This window comes from Xenopus tropicalis, chromosome 4 (genome assembly GCF_000004195.4).
Source record: "Xenopus tropicalis strain Nigerian chromosome 4, UCB_Xtro_10.0, whole genome shotgun sequence".
In the NCBI taxonomy this organism is placed as follows: domain Eukaryota; kingdom Metazoa; phylum Chordata; class Amphibia; order Anura; family Pipidae; genus Xenopus; species Xenopus tropicalis.
Window position 1 is genome coordinate 90,876,426 of NC_030680.2, and position 17,213 is coordinate 90,893,638.

A 17,213-nucleotide genomic window follows, 5' to 3' on the forward strand; every position below is an offset into this window, starting at 1 on the left:
TAACTGGGCCCTTGCATTGCCTCGAGCTGTCTGGATCACAAGTTTTGTTTTGTTTTTTTAATTGAAAAAGGGAGCTTAAAATAATCAGTGGGAAAAAGCAACATTGTGCTGTTTGAATTTGTTTATTTCCATTACTTTATATAAAAAAAAAAAAAAAACATTTACTTCACTTCCAGGTTCACATACTTGACAAGAAAAATAAATAACTTCATAAATAAAACAGAATATATAAATAAATCATAATAAAGAACAAACAGGCTTAACACCCCGATATTATACAGGGACTTGTACCATTAACAAATGCACAGAATTCCAAGACAGGAATTTTCAAGTAAAAGCCTTAATTAGCAGGCTTTCATGGGGGTGAGGGGGAAGACTTCAGCATTCCATTGCTTTAATGTGAATCTTAGAAACTTGCAAATCTGGAAACAGACCCAGTTATGCAGCATTTAAGAGGAATAAAATGGGAACAATTTTAAAGTGCTTAAAAAAAAAAACTCAGCACCATAAAAAAAAGCACAGTGATCAATTCACATGAATTAAATGTCTTTGGTAGGAATGAGGGGGAAAAAAAAAAAAATCACCGAGCCACACAACCTACTTTCCTTCAGTTCCATTTAACTTTAAGTGAGGACCCATTTTAAAAAGTAAAATGCTGCTTTATAAGTAATGTGAAAAAAATAAAAACACCTTTGGTATTTTGTGGGATTGGGGGGGTCTGTGTGTATGTGCAACAGAGGTAATGTGCATTTAACACTTGCTTCCTCTGAGCTGCAACATTCTAGGTCTGGTACATATTGCAGGATAAATGCTTAAGAACCAGGAATATGGTTTTGAGAACAAATGCAAGCAAGGTGTAGCAAAATCAAAAACATACCCTTACTGTGCATGCAATATTAAAATGTGTTACTTTTCAGCATTATAGAAAATGCTAATATGCCAGTTGCCACTGACTGCAGAGAAAAAAAAAATAAAAAAATTTAATGATAAATGAGATGCAAAAGCCTTCATATGGACAAAAAGTATTTGCCTCTTTTATCTGGACAATGCCAGACTAGGTTAAAATAACCAAATATTACATGTATCAGAATAGGGTTAGTATCAATTGAAATGATCCACAACTGTAGTGTTTTTTTTTCCAAACTCTTCACATACACAAAGTGTATATAATGCTGGTCTTTGTGTTCCATCAATAATTCTAACATCAATATATTGCAAATAAGAAGGAATATTGTGCACAAAGTAGGTATTTTGGTCATGTCAATATGAACATTTGTCTGAAAAGTTTTTCAAAGCAGCTGGTGGCCAAAGAAACAGGTTCCCCCACTAAATTTTGGAGTTCAAGTCAAAACTGGCAGCAGCTGGTTCCTTTGTATGTAGTCGGTAAGTATAGTGGGGGAGGGCCACAATAAACACACCATTATACCAGTGTTAAAGATATGGTTTGAGACATTCGAAGCAAAACATCTTCGATACCCTGTTCAGAAGATCCACCCTTTTTCACCATTCAAAAATATATTTAGCTGCCTTACGTTTTTTAAGCTTGAAAACCCAAGAAGTGTGTTGGTCAAAATAGGCATTTACCACTGGATGCTACCATTCAAATTTGGGCTTTTTCTGTAAAATAAAATACGAACAAGCACTTTAGATGGCAGGATATACCCAATTCACCATGAGAAAAGCAAAACCTCCTCATACTATTATTGCACAGGCCAATATGAGAGGGTATCTGTCATGCTTGGCTGGACTATTAAGGATTCAGATACAGCTGAAAAAATTGCTTTAGGACCCTCTGTAGTGGGAAAGGAGGTTGTATTAGAAGTAGATAAAAGTCCACACACACACACCAGATCCTATTAGACAACTATTTTAAAGCTTCTCAGAAGGTTCCAACGTGAAGCTTAAGTTGTCATTGGCCTGTGAATAAGTCACAATGCACTTGCAGGAAGTGGTATTGGAAGGAATGGGTGGTCAGGCAAGAACACTGAACAGACTGCCCAAGCACAAAGCCTCTACCCATGTCCATCAGAATAAACTCTTCACAATGCAATAGTTCTCCAATCTAGGACTCTGCCTTTTGCTGAAGCAGTTTCACAGTGTATCTTAAGCGATGGTACATTTCTGAACTACAGCCAGTTTGTGTTAGAGTATTCAGTAGGAATGTCTGAGAATTACGGTCTCTATTTATGTAGGTTAGCAGGTATGCATCCTGAGGCTTGCAGAGGATAATTTTAGTGTGGTCGTTGTAAAAGTTCACCTACAAGAGAAAAGGAGGGAAAAGAAAAGTTAAAACCCATGCTAACACAAACACAATGACCATTTTTTGCTAATCGCCCTGCTTTTTTCTGCAGGGGATCTCGCCTGTGTACCACCTCAGGGGAGCGCAGGACAAAACACAGCCTATTGTTTCCAATTTGGCTGCATTCATTCAGGTGAAAAGCAATTTGATCTTAACCAGGGATGCACCGAATCCAGGCTTTTTTTTATGGATTCGGTTTCGGCCAAATCCGCGGTCCCAGCCAAACTGAATCCTAATTAGCATATGCTAATTAGCATTCAGAAAGGGTTAAATTGTCAGTGGAAAAAAATTGTGCATGGCAATTAACCCCTTCCTATCCTAATTACCATATATTAATTAGGATTTGGTCGAATCCTTCAGAGAACCAAAAAAAAAAAAAAAAAAAAGTGGGTTCGGTGTATCCCTAACCTTAACACAGGCAGCATTTAGGGTTAAGGAGAGGATTATTCCTACAAAGTACTCCATGCATTCACATTACAGATTCAGTTGAGAGGCATGTGCATACTAAAACCTGTCAAAATGGCACAAACATCGGGTGAAAAGGCTACATGGCAAGGTGCAAAAAGTAAAAAAAAAAAAAAAAAACCACACCTGGTGTGTGAAAGGTTACCATAGGATGCCTTACAAACTGGTACCACCAGCCGTTTCCCCTTCACACTACTTAAAACTTCTTTGGACAAGCAATATATTGTAGATGTTAACCTTACCTGTAGGGTACCATTGCTGAAGAGCATCAGCAGTGCATGTTCCGTTTTCACCCATTGCAAAAGTAGCAATGGAGTCTGGCTTCCTTCCTCATGGCATGGAAGGTCTCCTCCCTGCAAATAGTTATTTCTATTTAGCAATAGAAAAAATGGGCACTAAAACATAGGACAACCTAGTCTAAATAAGCAAGACTGCACTATTTAAACGTATCTAACATGTTTACAAATACCCCCGCTTACTCTGAAGTCACAGGAGGGGGAAGGTTGGCTTGGATATAAACAGTGCAGCCAAATATTGGTCTCAGTTGATTTATTGTAGTGTAAGGTTAGAGCAGGTTAGTGTTTTAGACCTGCATATAACTGAACGTGTATCAAAAACACCTATAACTAGTAAAAATATGGATTATCACTTCAACTTTGTTTTCTCTAAGAATTTGGCATCTTTATAAAAATCCGGAGAAATAAACTAGAATCAGTACATTAAATAATCGAGATTACACTAGAAGTGTGGTTAATTTCCTGAGAAACAGGGACAATTATTTTTCATACAAACTTATTGCAGATTAATGACAACTAAGTAAGGAAATACATTTATGGAAAACCATGGAAACAAAAGTTCTACCTCACTTAAATTAAATCTTATAAGTTAAAGACTTGATTTATGCTCACCTTCATCAGATTTTTTTCCATATATGTGGCAAAGTACTGTAAAATGCTCATCTGACCCTGCAGCTGCTCCGGAACAGCAGACGTTGGAAAAACAAAATGGCGGCTATTTGTGAGGTTGTAGTGCACATGTCTGGTAGAACAAAAAAAAGATTAAAAAAAATACGCATAAATGACAGAAGTGCTAAAATAAAGTCTTTCACACAGGCATTTTCTATAGATTGCACAGGGTACAAGTCACTGATATATATAGAATCCAGATTTTAAATATCTACATTCAGAACAATGCATTTAAGAAAAGGTTTGTGCTGCTGGTGAAATAAGGATTGACGTGGAGCACATTTTCTCCAATCTAACCTATTAAAAAAAAAAAAAAAAAAAAATCTGTACACCTAATAAACACAAGTGCCAAGTGCCAATATTTGCTCCCAACAACTTGTACTGATCATCAATAAACCCTTTCACACTGCTCAGATGAACTGTGCACATGTAGTAGAAAACTTTAGAACAAATTGCCAGTCTGGACCTGGCTGCCATCTGCATAAGATACCAGACATTTAAAGCATGCCTCCAGTTACTACGACTGAATCACCACACATCCAGTTATAAAATGTTATGGCATCAAACTCATGACTTAGTTTTCAAAGACTATGGCTCGTCAGTGTCTACTTAATGCACCAGTCACAGTAATCAATGGAAAGCTACCAATGGTGATGCTCAAAGTTTAATTGAAACTATTTGGTAATCTTATAAAGTAAAACAATGTAATACTACGTAAAATAAATGGTTTAACTTTACTGCGTAGGTTACAGATACTTCTCTTCATTTGGCTATTTCCATTTTCTTTCAGAAAAAAAAAAAAAAAACCTAGTGAAGAAGAATTACAAGAAATATTTCTATAGTTTAAGAAAAAAAAAAAAAAAAAAAAAAAAAAAAAGTGTTTTACATAGCCCACCAATCAATGCAATTAGTTAAAAGATTTAATTTAAAACAGACTTTCTATGCAGCAGGGCCAACTAATGCACCTACATACACCCAAAAACAGGATACCAAACAATCTGAGCTGAACACTTTCCATGTAATTAAAACATTCATTTGCTTTTACCACCAGTAAGAAATATAGCCACGCCTTACCTGCGATGAGCAGGAAGCACCATATGGGTTCCACTGTTAAAGAGAACGCCTATACTGCGGTTGGACAGCTGATAGCCAAAGCCATATTTGTTAGAGTAATCAACCCATTTGCTAACCCAGACAAAATGCTCAGGTTTTGCCAGACTGGTAGGATTCCCCTCTACTGGAAGAAAAAAGAGACAGAAAATGGATTGTAATTGCACATGTAAAGTAACAGGAATTCTTTAGCATTTGTATGTATTGACACATGACTGAACAGTTTACCTGCTGGCATAGAGGACAGAGAATCCTTTAAAACTGCAAGGGCAGTCTCTATCACTCCAGAAGCTGTGACACAGTCTTCAAATGCTGTAAGATTTTATTAAAAAAAAAAAAAATTATATATAGTATATATTTTTCCTCATATATAAAATTGATCTAGTTAAGCAGGAACCTTATAGCACACAATGACAATTATGAGGAGAGATGTTTCTCTCCCCACTTTAAAAGTCAATTAAGGAAACAGCAAGTCCTAAACCTAAAACAATCCCCCTAAATGTAATTTAATTTGCTTACCATCACTACTGCTGACCAAACTGCCACGGATAGAACGTGACACAGATTTCCCAGAAGCTTCTTCTGTCAAAGTGTCCACAGGACTGGAGTTGGCACTTACAGCATGACTAGTTACTGGGGCAACCTAATTACAAAGAGCATAGAAAACATGCGTAAGGGTGGGGCTTTCCACATTACTCAAAACTATACAGGACAAACTATTTTTTGATAAGCCAGTTGCCTTCCTTTGGGATTATAGTTGATATTTTTATTGTTAGGTAGGAAATTTTCCAAATCTTTTCTAATCTAGTACCCAGGGACTCCAACTTTATTACCAAATACATGTCAGTTTACCTCATTCCCATCCACAGTCTTATAACTCAGCTGTCTGCAGATGGACGTTTTAACCAGTCCTGTGACTATCTTAGAAATATCATCTTTCTCCTCAGTGGGACTTTTCTTTGCTGCAAAAATAAAAAAAACCACAATAATAAGAAAGTGTCCACAAGCCTCCTGACTGTCAAGAAAACCTGTGCATTTCTTTTTAACCACTTCACCGCAAATTCAAATATTTGTGTTTTCTAGACTTCTGAAGGACACACCTATAGTAATCCCGTCCTTCAGTTCAGTGTCCTAAGTTTAAACATGACCTAGTTTGTTACCTAAAACAAATTCACCATAAAGGGACAAAGACCGTTCAGACTACTGCACATTTATCTATGTCAATAGTTATCTGCAGTCTACATGATAATACATAAAAAAAAAAAAAAGTGATAATAGTAAATACATACTTTTTGATTTGGTTTTGCCAAACAAGCTTTTGGCAACTTTAGTGAAGAGGCTCTTTGCAGGATTGGGAGGATGTAGGTCAGGGACCATCACACAGCTGCTTGGGGGAAGCTTGTCTGGAGTATAACCCTTAAACAAATAAATAAGTTTGAAATATGGTTAACCGCTTTCTCATTGCAATAAATGTGACTTCTATTCCACTGCTATCAGACAATACCTTTGTGAAGAATTCATGTTCTAGAATCTGGTCAAGTGTAAGTCGCTCTCCAGGGGTGCGTTTTAGGATTCCCATGAGAAGGTGTTTGGCAGCAGAGGACAGACATGCTGGTAAGGTATATTTCACCTGTTTGATACAGCGGTAGGTCTCCTTTAGATCTGAGGTCTCAAACGGTGGAGTGCCACAGAGCAAGGTATACCTAAAAGCAGTAACAATACATGTAAAAGTTTGCCACATTAAGAGTAAAGCATCAATAGTCTAAAGGTTTTGCACATTGGCATTATTGGTAAAATAAAAACCAAGGTTGAAAAGAAAATGGGCGATTCACAAGTGGAACAAAGTTGCAATTGCATTCTGGTTTCCCTGTGCAAAATAAATTTGCTCACACCACTGTACTGGTGTACAACCGTGAAAGTTAGCTGCACTGCAACCATAAAAAGTATAATACATGGCACTAAATGCATAATAGTTGTGCAAGACTCCACCTACGCCTTAGGCAATGGGTCTTAGAATGGTTTTAGCCCCACAAACAGCAGAAAGAACTTTCCATGTCTCTCCTGTTATGCTCTATGAGTGTCACTTGTCCGATTGCACTAGCACATGAGAGATTTTCACCAGAGAAGCATAGATTGCAGCTAATGGTCTTTTTAAAAAAAGTGCCAATTGAGCATTTAGGCCAAGTCTTTGGCCCTACTAAAAAACAGCAGGCAACACAATTGAAACTGCCCCATGTGCCATTGCCCCAAGGGCACAATTAGAAAAACTACTTGTTTTCCTATAAAACCATATTTGGCAGTCATGCAAAGCAAAAGGAACCAAAAAAATATAAAATGCCAAGGTGTAGTAATTGGGGGAAGATTTGGATGAATGATTGCTTGCTGTTCAGGATAGTCCCAAAAGGATATTAAACATAAGCCCCATTACTCTTCAAATGCCAATAGCAAGCTTGCACTTTAAAAGGGTACAGTGACAGGAACAAACAAAAAAAAAACACACACAACAACTTACATGACACATCCTAGAGACCATATGTCAGATTCAGGTCCATGCCCCTGCCTGTAAAGAACTTCAGGTGCCAAGTAGTTTGGTGTTCCACATATGGTCCTTTTTTAAAAAAACAAAACACACACATTATAAAGTCAGTTAGATATGAACTCTTAGGATAATGTCCCACGATAGATATCTGCTACCACGGTCAACTAATCTCTCCGAAATACCATTCCACCAGCAACAACTGGAATCGCCCCTTTGTTGCCAGTGGAATGGCATTTCAGAGAGATTAGTCGCCCACAGTAGCAGAGATCTATCGTGGACAACAATATCTCTGTGGGACACAAGTGATCAAGACCATCTAGGTACATTAAGCTAATCACTGGAGTTTTGTTAACTTTACTGCACACTGCATACTTAGAGCCTGAAAAGAATGCATTGTTCAAGCAAGAATTTTGGCAAGCTTACAGAAGACTTCACAACCTCACTAATCATTCACCCAATAAAAATATATTCTAAATATCTTTTAACTACCAGCAGTGTTTGAGAGCCAAATGCAAAAAAAAAAATAAATAAAAATTTTTTTTTACTTCTTTCTCTGCTCAGGGGGCTCCAAACGGGCAGCTAATCCGAAGTCACCAACTTTTAGTTCCATGCTCTCATTGATGAAGAAATTACCTGTATCAAAAAAAAATGATGACTTTTAGTCAGGTATTCCAAATGCATTAATTATATATTATATATAATATATTTCTCATTATATATAAGAGAAATGTATGTATTTTAAAAGGTCTGCGTACCTAGTTTCAAGTCTCTGTGCAGGATGCCTTTAAGGTGCAGATACTTCAACCCAGAAATGATCTGCTTCAAAAAATACCGCACTTCTGGTTCCAGTAGTGTGTGCCGGGCTTTCCAGATGTGGGCAAGAGACTAAACAGGAGCAAACCATTTTGAACAGTTAATAGCATGGGAAAAAAAAAAAAAAAAAAGCAGCTAGAATTTACATAAAAAGGCAACCCTCAGGATAAGAATGTTCCCACTCAGGGAATAAATAAAACTACCAATAACTCCTCAAACTGAACATAGTCCTTTAGATTTAATAAAGCGATTACTAGCACCATATCAAAATATATGGGAATCTTTAGAAAACTACATTAAGAAAATCCCAAAAAAAAAAAAAAAAAAAATAGGGGCAGAGCAGCTGGTTGTCATTTTTTTGGAAGCCAGACTACATATTCTGTTTAGGTTTAAGACAGCTTCTCTATTAAGGGGTATATTTATCATGCTGTGTAAAAAGTGGAGTAAAACATCATCGGTGATGTTGCTCATAGCAGCCAATCAGATGCGTTGCCTTGATTTTCTAACTGTTGAAATCTAATTGCCGATTGGGCAACATCACCGGTAATGCTTTACTCCACTTTTTACACAGCATGATAACTATAGCCCTTTAGTAAGCTACCGGTCATGGCTTAGAAAAAAAAAAAAAAAAAAAAAAAAAAAAACACAAGGGTTTAAATGCCTTACCTCTCATTTGAACTGAAGCCACTTGTTTTCAAGAAAAGTCCAGTTTTAGACTTACTTCTACAAAATACACATGATCACATTTACTGATAATTGTCTGTGTATTTTGTAAAAGTCAGTCAAAAACTGGACTTATGAAAAAGGAGTGGCTTCAGTTCAAATGAGTGGTAAGGCATTTAAACCTTTGAGGGTCACAGACAGTCACAATAGTTCCATTGAACTTATTCAGTTAGGTGTTGGCTGAAACTCACAAGTAAGACATATGTCTTCTACATGTGTTAGCAGAGGCAATTCTCAGTATCGTCTATGGCAGGGTATTTTTTAGTATAATAAAGCTCATATGTAAAACCCTGCTTCGTCTAAATAAAACATTTTTATAAAAGTATATATTTTAGTAGTATGTGCTATTGGGAAATCCTAAATAAAAAAAAATGCCATTTTAAGGATAAAGGGCCACCTCCTAGGATCATAGGATTCACAGTGCACACAAACAAGCCAAGGCACACATATGCTAGGCCACATCAGCCAATTAATGGACAGATTTTGGTATTTTGCTTCCACTTCATGTTCATGTGGCCATGTGATCTGAAGGAGCACACAGTCCATCACTAAATGGTGGATTAAGGTAAAGGATTTAAGAGGGCAATATTTACAGATATATTATATATGCCAGTTGGAAAGATTCTTTAATAGGTCACTTAATATAATATAAACTGTTGGTTAAGTATTCATTCTGTGGGGTATAACTATGAAGATTTTCATTCATCCAGGTCATGGTATATCTAGTATAAATAAATCTAAAGCAACTGGACTTTGCTTTAGATTTAGTTATACTAGATATACCATCTCTAGTCCAGTTGCTTTAGATGTATTTATACAGGTATGGGATCCCTTATCCGGAAACCCGTTATCCAGAAAGCTAGTCTCCCATAGACTCCATTTTAATCAAATAACTCGGAACGGGTTTCCTTTTTCTTTGTAGTAATAAAACAGTACCTTGTAATTGATTCCAACCAAGATATAGTTAATCTTTATTGGATGCAAAACAATCCTGTGGGTTTAATTAATGTTTTATTGATTTTAGTAGACTTAAGGTATGGAGATCCAAATTATGGATAGACCCCTTATCCGGAATAGCCTTGGTCCCAAGCATTCTGGATAATGGGTCCCATACCTGTACTCGTTTTAAGAGTATGCGAAAGATTTAGGACAATCACTGCATTCCTGCAAGGGTATCAAGACAGTTTAAAGTTGGTTATCCGCTTCCATTATATTGTATGAAAATGTCCACACTAATACACAAGGTGATAACAGGAGCAATTTTCAAAATGAAGCTCATAGTACATTTTGTTGCAAGAGGGAGAACAAAGCTCATGCCTCCAATCACATTTGAGTCATAATGAAAGACAGCAGGAAGTGACATATGCTAAAGAACATTTGACTAAAAAGCAAATTTAGCAACCTCAAGCAGCAGTTTGCAATTACTGGATGACGGCACACTTTCTCCATTCACTAGAGGGAAGTAAATTCAATTTACTCAGAGTCACAGAATGAATTGCACCCTTGTTAGTAATTTGCTGCTTAACCCCCACCAGTACTGCTAATGACTGCAAGCTAGAAAGACTGGGAAACAGAATTCTTCCAATTCTGCAAGCAACCTGCATGACAATTGTGTGGAGTTTAGGAAAACACACCAAGACTGAACAGCAGAGCTTAAAAGGAAGAAAAAAAAAAAACCTTACTTTTCGGCTGCAAATTTCAAGAAAAATGTAGATATTCTCAGAGTCTTCAAAATGATGTGAGAATTTGACCACATGTTTGTGATGAAGCTCTCTGTGAAGGTCTATTTCATTTACAATCTGCAAAAAATTTACATCAGTGTAAATATATTTTGAGCATACCTAATATATTGATCTAAGTGCATATTTTACCTCTCAGAGGCTCTAGATAAACTTCATTAAAACTAAATTTTGCCATTTTTGCAAGAAATAATGCATTTGAACTACTATTGTTATAGAACCCTATATGCAGTACCACATTTCACCTGTCCCTTTAACCAAAGTATTACCCAAAACTCCATGTCTACTCACCTTCTCCCTCTGGTGAGGTTTTGCGACACGGCTGTGTGGAATAACTTTGACTGCATATGTTTTGTTGGTGGCAACCTCTGTCATTTCATAACAGCGTGCAAACCCACCCTGGAAAAAAAAAGGGGGGGTACAGTTTAGAAAACATCCCAAGCTTGCTGCTGCATCAAGCATCTTCTCCACACACAGTTTCCTTTCAGTTTCAGAGCAGATGGCAGCCCCAGCAACTCCCCCATAACAGAGTGTTAAGTTACTACATTCCTCTTGAAGCAATGGCAAATAATTTGCTTCAATGGTTTACAAACGTTGCCCTTGTCCGTTGGATAGATTGTAAAATCAATAGTTATTCTACAACACTGCTTTTACAGTTATAAAAATCTGCCAAGTTCTCTGTATCAAGCTTTTCAACCTACTTGCAAGAATAGGGGCCACACACTAGGATGCTATGAATGAAAACAATGTATAGGAATGGGCTGAAGCCTCCAACTTCAATACTTTAAAGGGGTTGTTCACCTTTGAGTTAACTTAGTATGTTGTAGAGTGTAATATTCTGAGACCATCTGCAATAATTCCAAATGTATTTCTATCATGCTAGTTGAGCAAAATAAGAGTTACTTACACTATATATATATAGATATTGTTTCCTTCAGTCTTGGAATTACACAATCGCAGCAAGCAGGCAGGCACAATATTGTGGACACTGTTAGGAAGGCAAGCTTTGAATCATGCCAAAAATCATGTTTATGTGATAAAATGGAGGGCCAGATGCCCATGCAATGGCTACACAATAAGATGGTGAGGAGGGAGGGGGAAAGTGAGGACTACGGTGACATTCAGCACTAGGAAGTGCTGAATGGAAAGTTATTTATTTTCTGCCACGCCTCTATGCCTAAGGCAAAGAGGCAGGGCAGGCAATATAGGATTTATAGCTGGGATTTTTAAATGCCTTTATATGGGTATGGATGTGTTAATGAAAAAAGGAATTCATGTTTAATTTGAAAATGACTTATTATACAGCTTTTTATGTGTGGGTGACAGGTCCCCTTTAAGTCTCCCCATATTTCTCCTGTTCAGATGATTAGAAGCCTCATAGGAAAAAAAATAGTGCTGAGCTCTGTAAAGAATATTCCCATAATGCCACTCCTGCACCTAGACCAAGACAAGTACATGCCCAGTTTGTAAGACTATGAGGAAGCTTCCAGCTGTATGGCTCAGATCACACATTCCTAAGAGATGGGGGGGTCTTCGCATTCTTGAGGGGGGGGCAGGAGAGGGGAGAGCTCTGAAACAGGAATTACAGAGACAAGGGAGGCGACAAGAAATTCGGTTTCTTTTGATAGAGGACTCAGTGTAGTGTTTCTGCTTATGGCTGTATTTACACAGACCTTTCTGATAAAGCTTACTTAGTTTTTACCTTTCCTTCTCCTTTAACACAAAATCATTAAACGTGGACTAAAGAAGAGCTTCCAATATTAAAAAAAAAAAAAGTTATGACAGTTTATTCAACGATCTTTGCGAGAGGTGGGAAGCTACAGCTATGCTGCCCAAAAGACCAGATCAGCCAACCACATTTGGTCAGGACACAAATGTGGAACAGGAGACTTATGGTCCCCTATTAGTCCAATTTCAGGCTGCCTTCTTTTCCAGGCTGTACATGGGAACTGGCAGTACTCAGCACACTACACTGCAGGACAGGAACCAATCAGCAGTTAAGCCAACCTTACTACTGTGCTTCTGGCAGGGACCATTAAGGCATGGCCACACGGGACAGGGACCAGAAAGAATGAATCTATGGGGAGCTCCAAGAATGGGGCCCCCATTTTTAAAAATAATACCCGTCACCAAATCCCACTAAGGCTAAAACAGCCAGGGCCATCTAAAAACCTAAATGCAAAGAACTGACTCATCAATTATTTCACACTTTCATAAAACTTATCATCGCATAAGGGAGTATTCAGTATATAAACAAAGCAGCTTATTTATAGAAATAAGTTACATGTACAAAAGCTTCCAGACTAAGAATAGTCACACCCATAAATTTGCACAGCTCTCCCCAAAGTCATTAACAGAGCTGAATCATTTTGTTTCATGTATCCAAGAGACAGTTTCCATAAATAGTCAATAACTATCAAGGCTTACTCACTGTCAGCTACAATATTCTTAAAAAGGTTCAGAGAGAATGTTCTTTAAGGAACATCTTCAAAAGTCCAGTGTGTCAACCTAAATAGTTAGTTTGATTCATTAGCAGCAAACTGCAACACAGATGGGGAGAGTGGGCAAACAGAAATTACATTTTTCTTACACTAAATGACTGGGGTTGCGACTAAATAATAATATTAAATATGAAAATCACTCACTTTAAAATGGCCAGCAAGCCCTACTACAGAAAGAATTAAAGCCTGTCAAAACCTGAATACATCTGTACCATGAAACCCTTTCTTGTATCTGCTAATGCATCATTTTGTATTTGCAGACCTTGAGTTGACAGCCTTACAGAATTATTCATTTGATTTTTTGAATGAGCTTCAATTGTGTAATGCTTGAGGTGTTGGACCTGGACACAAACTTCTCTAAAAGCAGACTGCCCCCTAGGTAATGTCTGGTGACCTCTGAGCTATACTGAACAAGTGTAATATTGCTTTGTAAAACGAGTTAATGCTTATATTCCCTAGCGTGCCAAGCATTAAGTCACTAGTCAGGGGTTGTTCAAAGCTTTATCCAAACCAGAGTGCTTGTATAAGCATACCTTTACAGAAGCTCACAATGAGCAATATAAATTGTAAGCTTTCAAGTACAGATCCAACTTAAGATAACCTTGAAAACTAGTATTGCTCTACTGCATGTCACAAGAACTGGTTAGTTCCTATAAATATTTTATACGGGCACATTTGCGTCACACATTACCGACTAGCCTAGAATCGGCGATCTGCAATACAGCTCTGCACATTGGAATTCAACTTTCACCTGAAAATCAGGGTGAGCCAAGCTCCATGGAGAGGAAGCAAAAGAGGAAACATGACTCAGGACTCTGTGGGCACTAAGACAAATGAAGGATTCCATGGCTCAGCCTGCCTCTGGGAGGCTAGATCCTGCAAGCAAATACTGCATTCACCACACCATCCCACAATCTGGGCACACAACTCCACTGTTATGGCACTGCAGCAGCTACCCCCACATAAAGGGTCCTGTGTATATTTTCCTTTAGCTAAACAGATTTGCTGTTGACTCAGAAGTAAGCAATACCAACTACTTGCCATACATTGCACACAAGGCTGAGCTGACCTGTGGCCCTTTTGAATTTGCTGAGCTGCAACCCTGCACATTTCATATGGTTTACACTTGACAGGCCACACAATCTATATTCTACATGGCATCTGATTGGCTGCATTTGCAAACCAAACAGAATGCCTTTTACAAATACAATAGAACCAGAATTGACTACTTGCAGCACCTGGAAACACAGAGGGGAATTTTAGATTCTTCGCGGGGGGCGGGGGTGTACATTTTCAAATACGCAATTATATATATTATCTCGTTTTCACTAAATCCTGCTGGCAAATTACGTTCCTGTGTATTATAGGAAATAAAAGTATGTTTACCGGGAGGGTTTCACAGAGATAGATATTAATTCCTTTGCAGTCTAAGACCCAAATTATTCATTCCAATAATAGAAAAGGATGTTAAAATGAACATGTGGAACACAACGTCGGGCAAGGCGAGTTGATTAAAAGGCACATAAACGCTATATAAATCTCCGCCCACCCTAAATACAATTTGGCACTAAAGGGATTAATGGTGCAACTGGTGTAAAATGAAAGCTAAAAAGGTGAAGAAAACAAAGGCAGCCTGTGTGTATTCCCATCACGTCTCCTCCAGGCACACACACAGCATTGGGAAGAACGGCCCACCGACAAGCAGAAAGGCGAATTGTCTGCAATTTCCCTAGCGGAAACTAGAAGCAATAGTTGTAGGGATGCCGAAAACTGGACAATCCTGCGGGTCATATAAAGCCCCTGTACAGCCGAGTCCTTCTAGGAAAAGTACCCCACCCAAGGCTTTCCAGACACAGACGGCCAATTGAAAGAAGAGCGGAATGCCCAGGTTACCTTGCCAAGGAGCCTGCCCTTAGTGTACGCCTTGCCGGTCAGCGGGTCTGTTATGAGCTTACAGGGCTGCTGCGGAGAGCGCTGGGGCTCAGGCTTGGGTGAGCGGGGCACAGCGGGACCGTGCTGGTGAGTAGTCCGATACAGATCCGCGCCCAGCGCGTTGCATTGATACGGGTGGGACTGAATATAACAAGCGGTTTCCATTGCTGACAAACAGGGACTTAGTAAAGGGAAACAAGTTTAAGCCGGATAGAACCATTCAGTGCTTTAGGGTGCGCTCCTGATTCCCAGCAGACACCCCGAACCTCACATCCACCTCTAGAAGAAATGTCCGTGTCTGCACAGCAGCCCGGCGTTTTTATGAATGGGGGAAGCATGACGTCACGCGCATGCGCCTTAACCAAGTCTCTGCCAGAATGGCTCGATGCGCCTCGGAGCTGAGAAGAATGGCAGAGCCACGTGTGTATTTACACAGCAGGGGGTTGTGATTTATGTGGCGTTTCCCACATGTTTCTTTCAACCGTAATCTGAGCTGTGGAAGTGCCAACTGTCTCTCCGGGGGGGGGGGCTGACCAAAGACCCCTGTGTTGTAGCAGGACAATGGCTATATCAGAGCCCCATAAGTAGCAGCCCTTGGGCGCTTTGCAACGAGCATTTTGGTTCTGCTGTGTGAAGTTAGGAATCCAGGACAAAAGAAAAGTCATGTATTAGTGTTTTATATGTTAGGCTAATGCCAAACAGGGCCTTCTGCTATTTAGTAAATAGTGGCAGACTAAAGCAATCTTGGACTGGGGTACCTGGGACCCACTGCCCGTCACCTACCAAATTTTACCCTTTGGCTGCCACAGCTGCACATCAGCACCCACAGTTCCAAACTTGCTAGCACTGCAGCACCTCACTGCTTGATACCTTAGGGCTTGGTCCTCAAGCATTTCTTTATCAGACTGACAAATCTAATCTGATCCTCCATACAACAGCACACAACACACTGAAACAGGGCAAGATTTTGTAGGATCCTACAAAATCTGATATCCATAGGCTGTAACGTAAAGTTGGATCAGATAATGTCTAAGGGGCCTATTCATTAAAGCACAATTGACCACGAATGAGAAAACTTTGTATTTTTTTCTGATTGTTAGAACTTTTCGTATGACCATTTCAGAATTAATTCAAGCTTTGATATTGTGACTTTCTTTTGGCCAGGTTGGAGCTGCAGAGTGCCATTGAGTCCAAAATCATGCATTGAAGTTTCAAAGCCAGAAAGGTTTTCACGCCGTTTACAATCATTCGGATACAAAAATGTTGTGACTTTTGGATCGTAACCACAATATTTTCGTACGACCAAGAAAAGTATTTTTATGCAATTTTCGCACGTCAGAAATTATCGTGGTTACTCCGAATTTTTTCCAATTGTGCTTTTAATTGGCGAAAGTTTGTGCTTTAATGAACGGGCCCCAGAGTGTTTTGTTCCTGTTGCTACACACAACAGTCAATACATTTGTGCCAAAATCAGGCCTTTTTAAGCATTGGTAATGCATAATTAAGGCACATTAGTCATTTTGAACAAAACACCATGAACTACCAACAGCTCCTCCCCTATATAAATAACAGATAATTTAGTAAATTAAGAAAATAAAGCTGACTTTTAACTAGCATGGAAAGTGGATGGTGCCAGTTTAGAGTTTAGAGCTTAATACATAAAAGCTCACCCATGTTCTATTCATTCATAGGTTTTTTTTTAGAAGTGTATTTATCAAATGGCGAGTTCTAACTTATACCCATTGATAAATACACTTCTTAAAATCTCATTGGAATCAATAGAACGTGGGTGAGTTTTTTATGTTTTAAGATGTAGGGGCCTATTTATTAATGTACGACAGGTACAAATTACAAAAAATTTGTATTTGATCATACTGTGCGTATTTTCTGCAACTTTTTTGTACTTTGCGACAAAATTGTATTGTCGCCCCGAGTACGGAAGTTTCAGATTCATTCAAGCTTCGGTATCGTGACTTTCCTTGGGCCAGGTTGGAGCTGCAGAGTGCCATTGAGTCCTATGGGAGGCTTCCAAAATCAAGCACAGATGGATCAAAATCAGAAAGGTTTTCGTGCTGTTTATGATCGTTCGGATATGAAAATTTCGTGACTTTTGGATATTATCGTGAC

General features: G+C 38.6%; 1 protein-coding gene across 2 annotated transcripts; it reads right to left on the minus strand.

Moving 5' to 3' along the window:
• Positions 1-103: 103 nt before the first annotated feature.
• plk3 (polo-like kinase 3) lies at positions 104-15,391 on the minus strand. Of its 2 annotated transcripts, none has more exons than NM_001006765.1 (15): positions 15,048-15,356; positions 10,945-11,052; positions 10,597-10,713; positions 8,134-8,263; positions 7,924-8,011; positions 7,352-7,447; positions 6,344-6,542; positions 6,129-6,255; positions 5,692-5,801; positions 5,359-5,482; positions 5,068-5,151; positions 4,804-4,966; positions 3,673-3,802; positions 3,007-3,117; positions 104-2,257 (listed from the first exon to the last, which is right to left on the minus strand). In NM_001006765.1, exons 1-15 carry the CDS (start codon positions 15,249-15,251, stop codon positions 2,063-2,065), a joined length of 1,986 nt encoding a protein of 661 aa, NP_001006766.1. In that variant the 5' UTR covers positions 15,252-15,356; the 3' UTR covers positions 104-2,062. The 2 variants fall into 2 exon arrangements, with proteins under 2 accessions (NP_001006766.1, XP_012816316.1); XM_012960862.3 differs by having other exon boundaries at positions 107-2,257; positions 4,804-4,963; positions 15,048-15,391.
• Between the last annotated feature and the right edge of the window lie 1,822 nt (positions 15,392-17,213).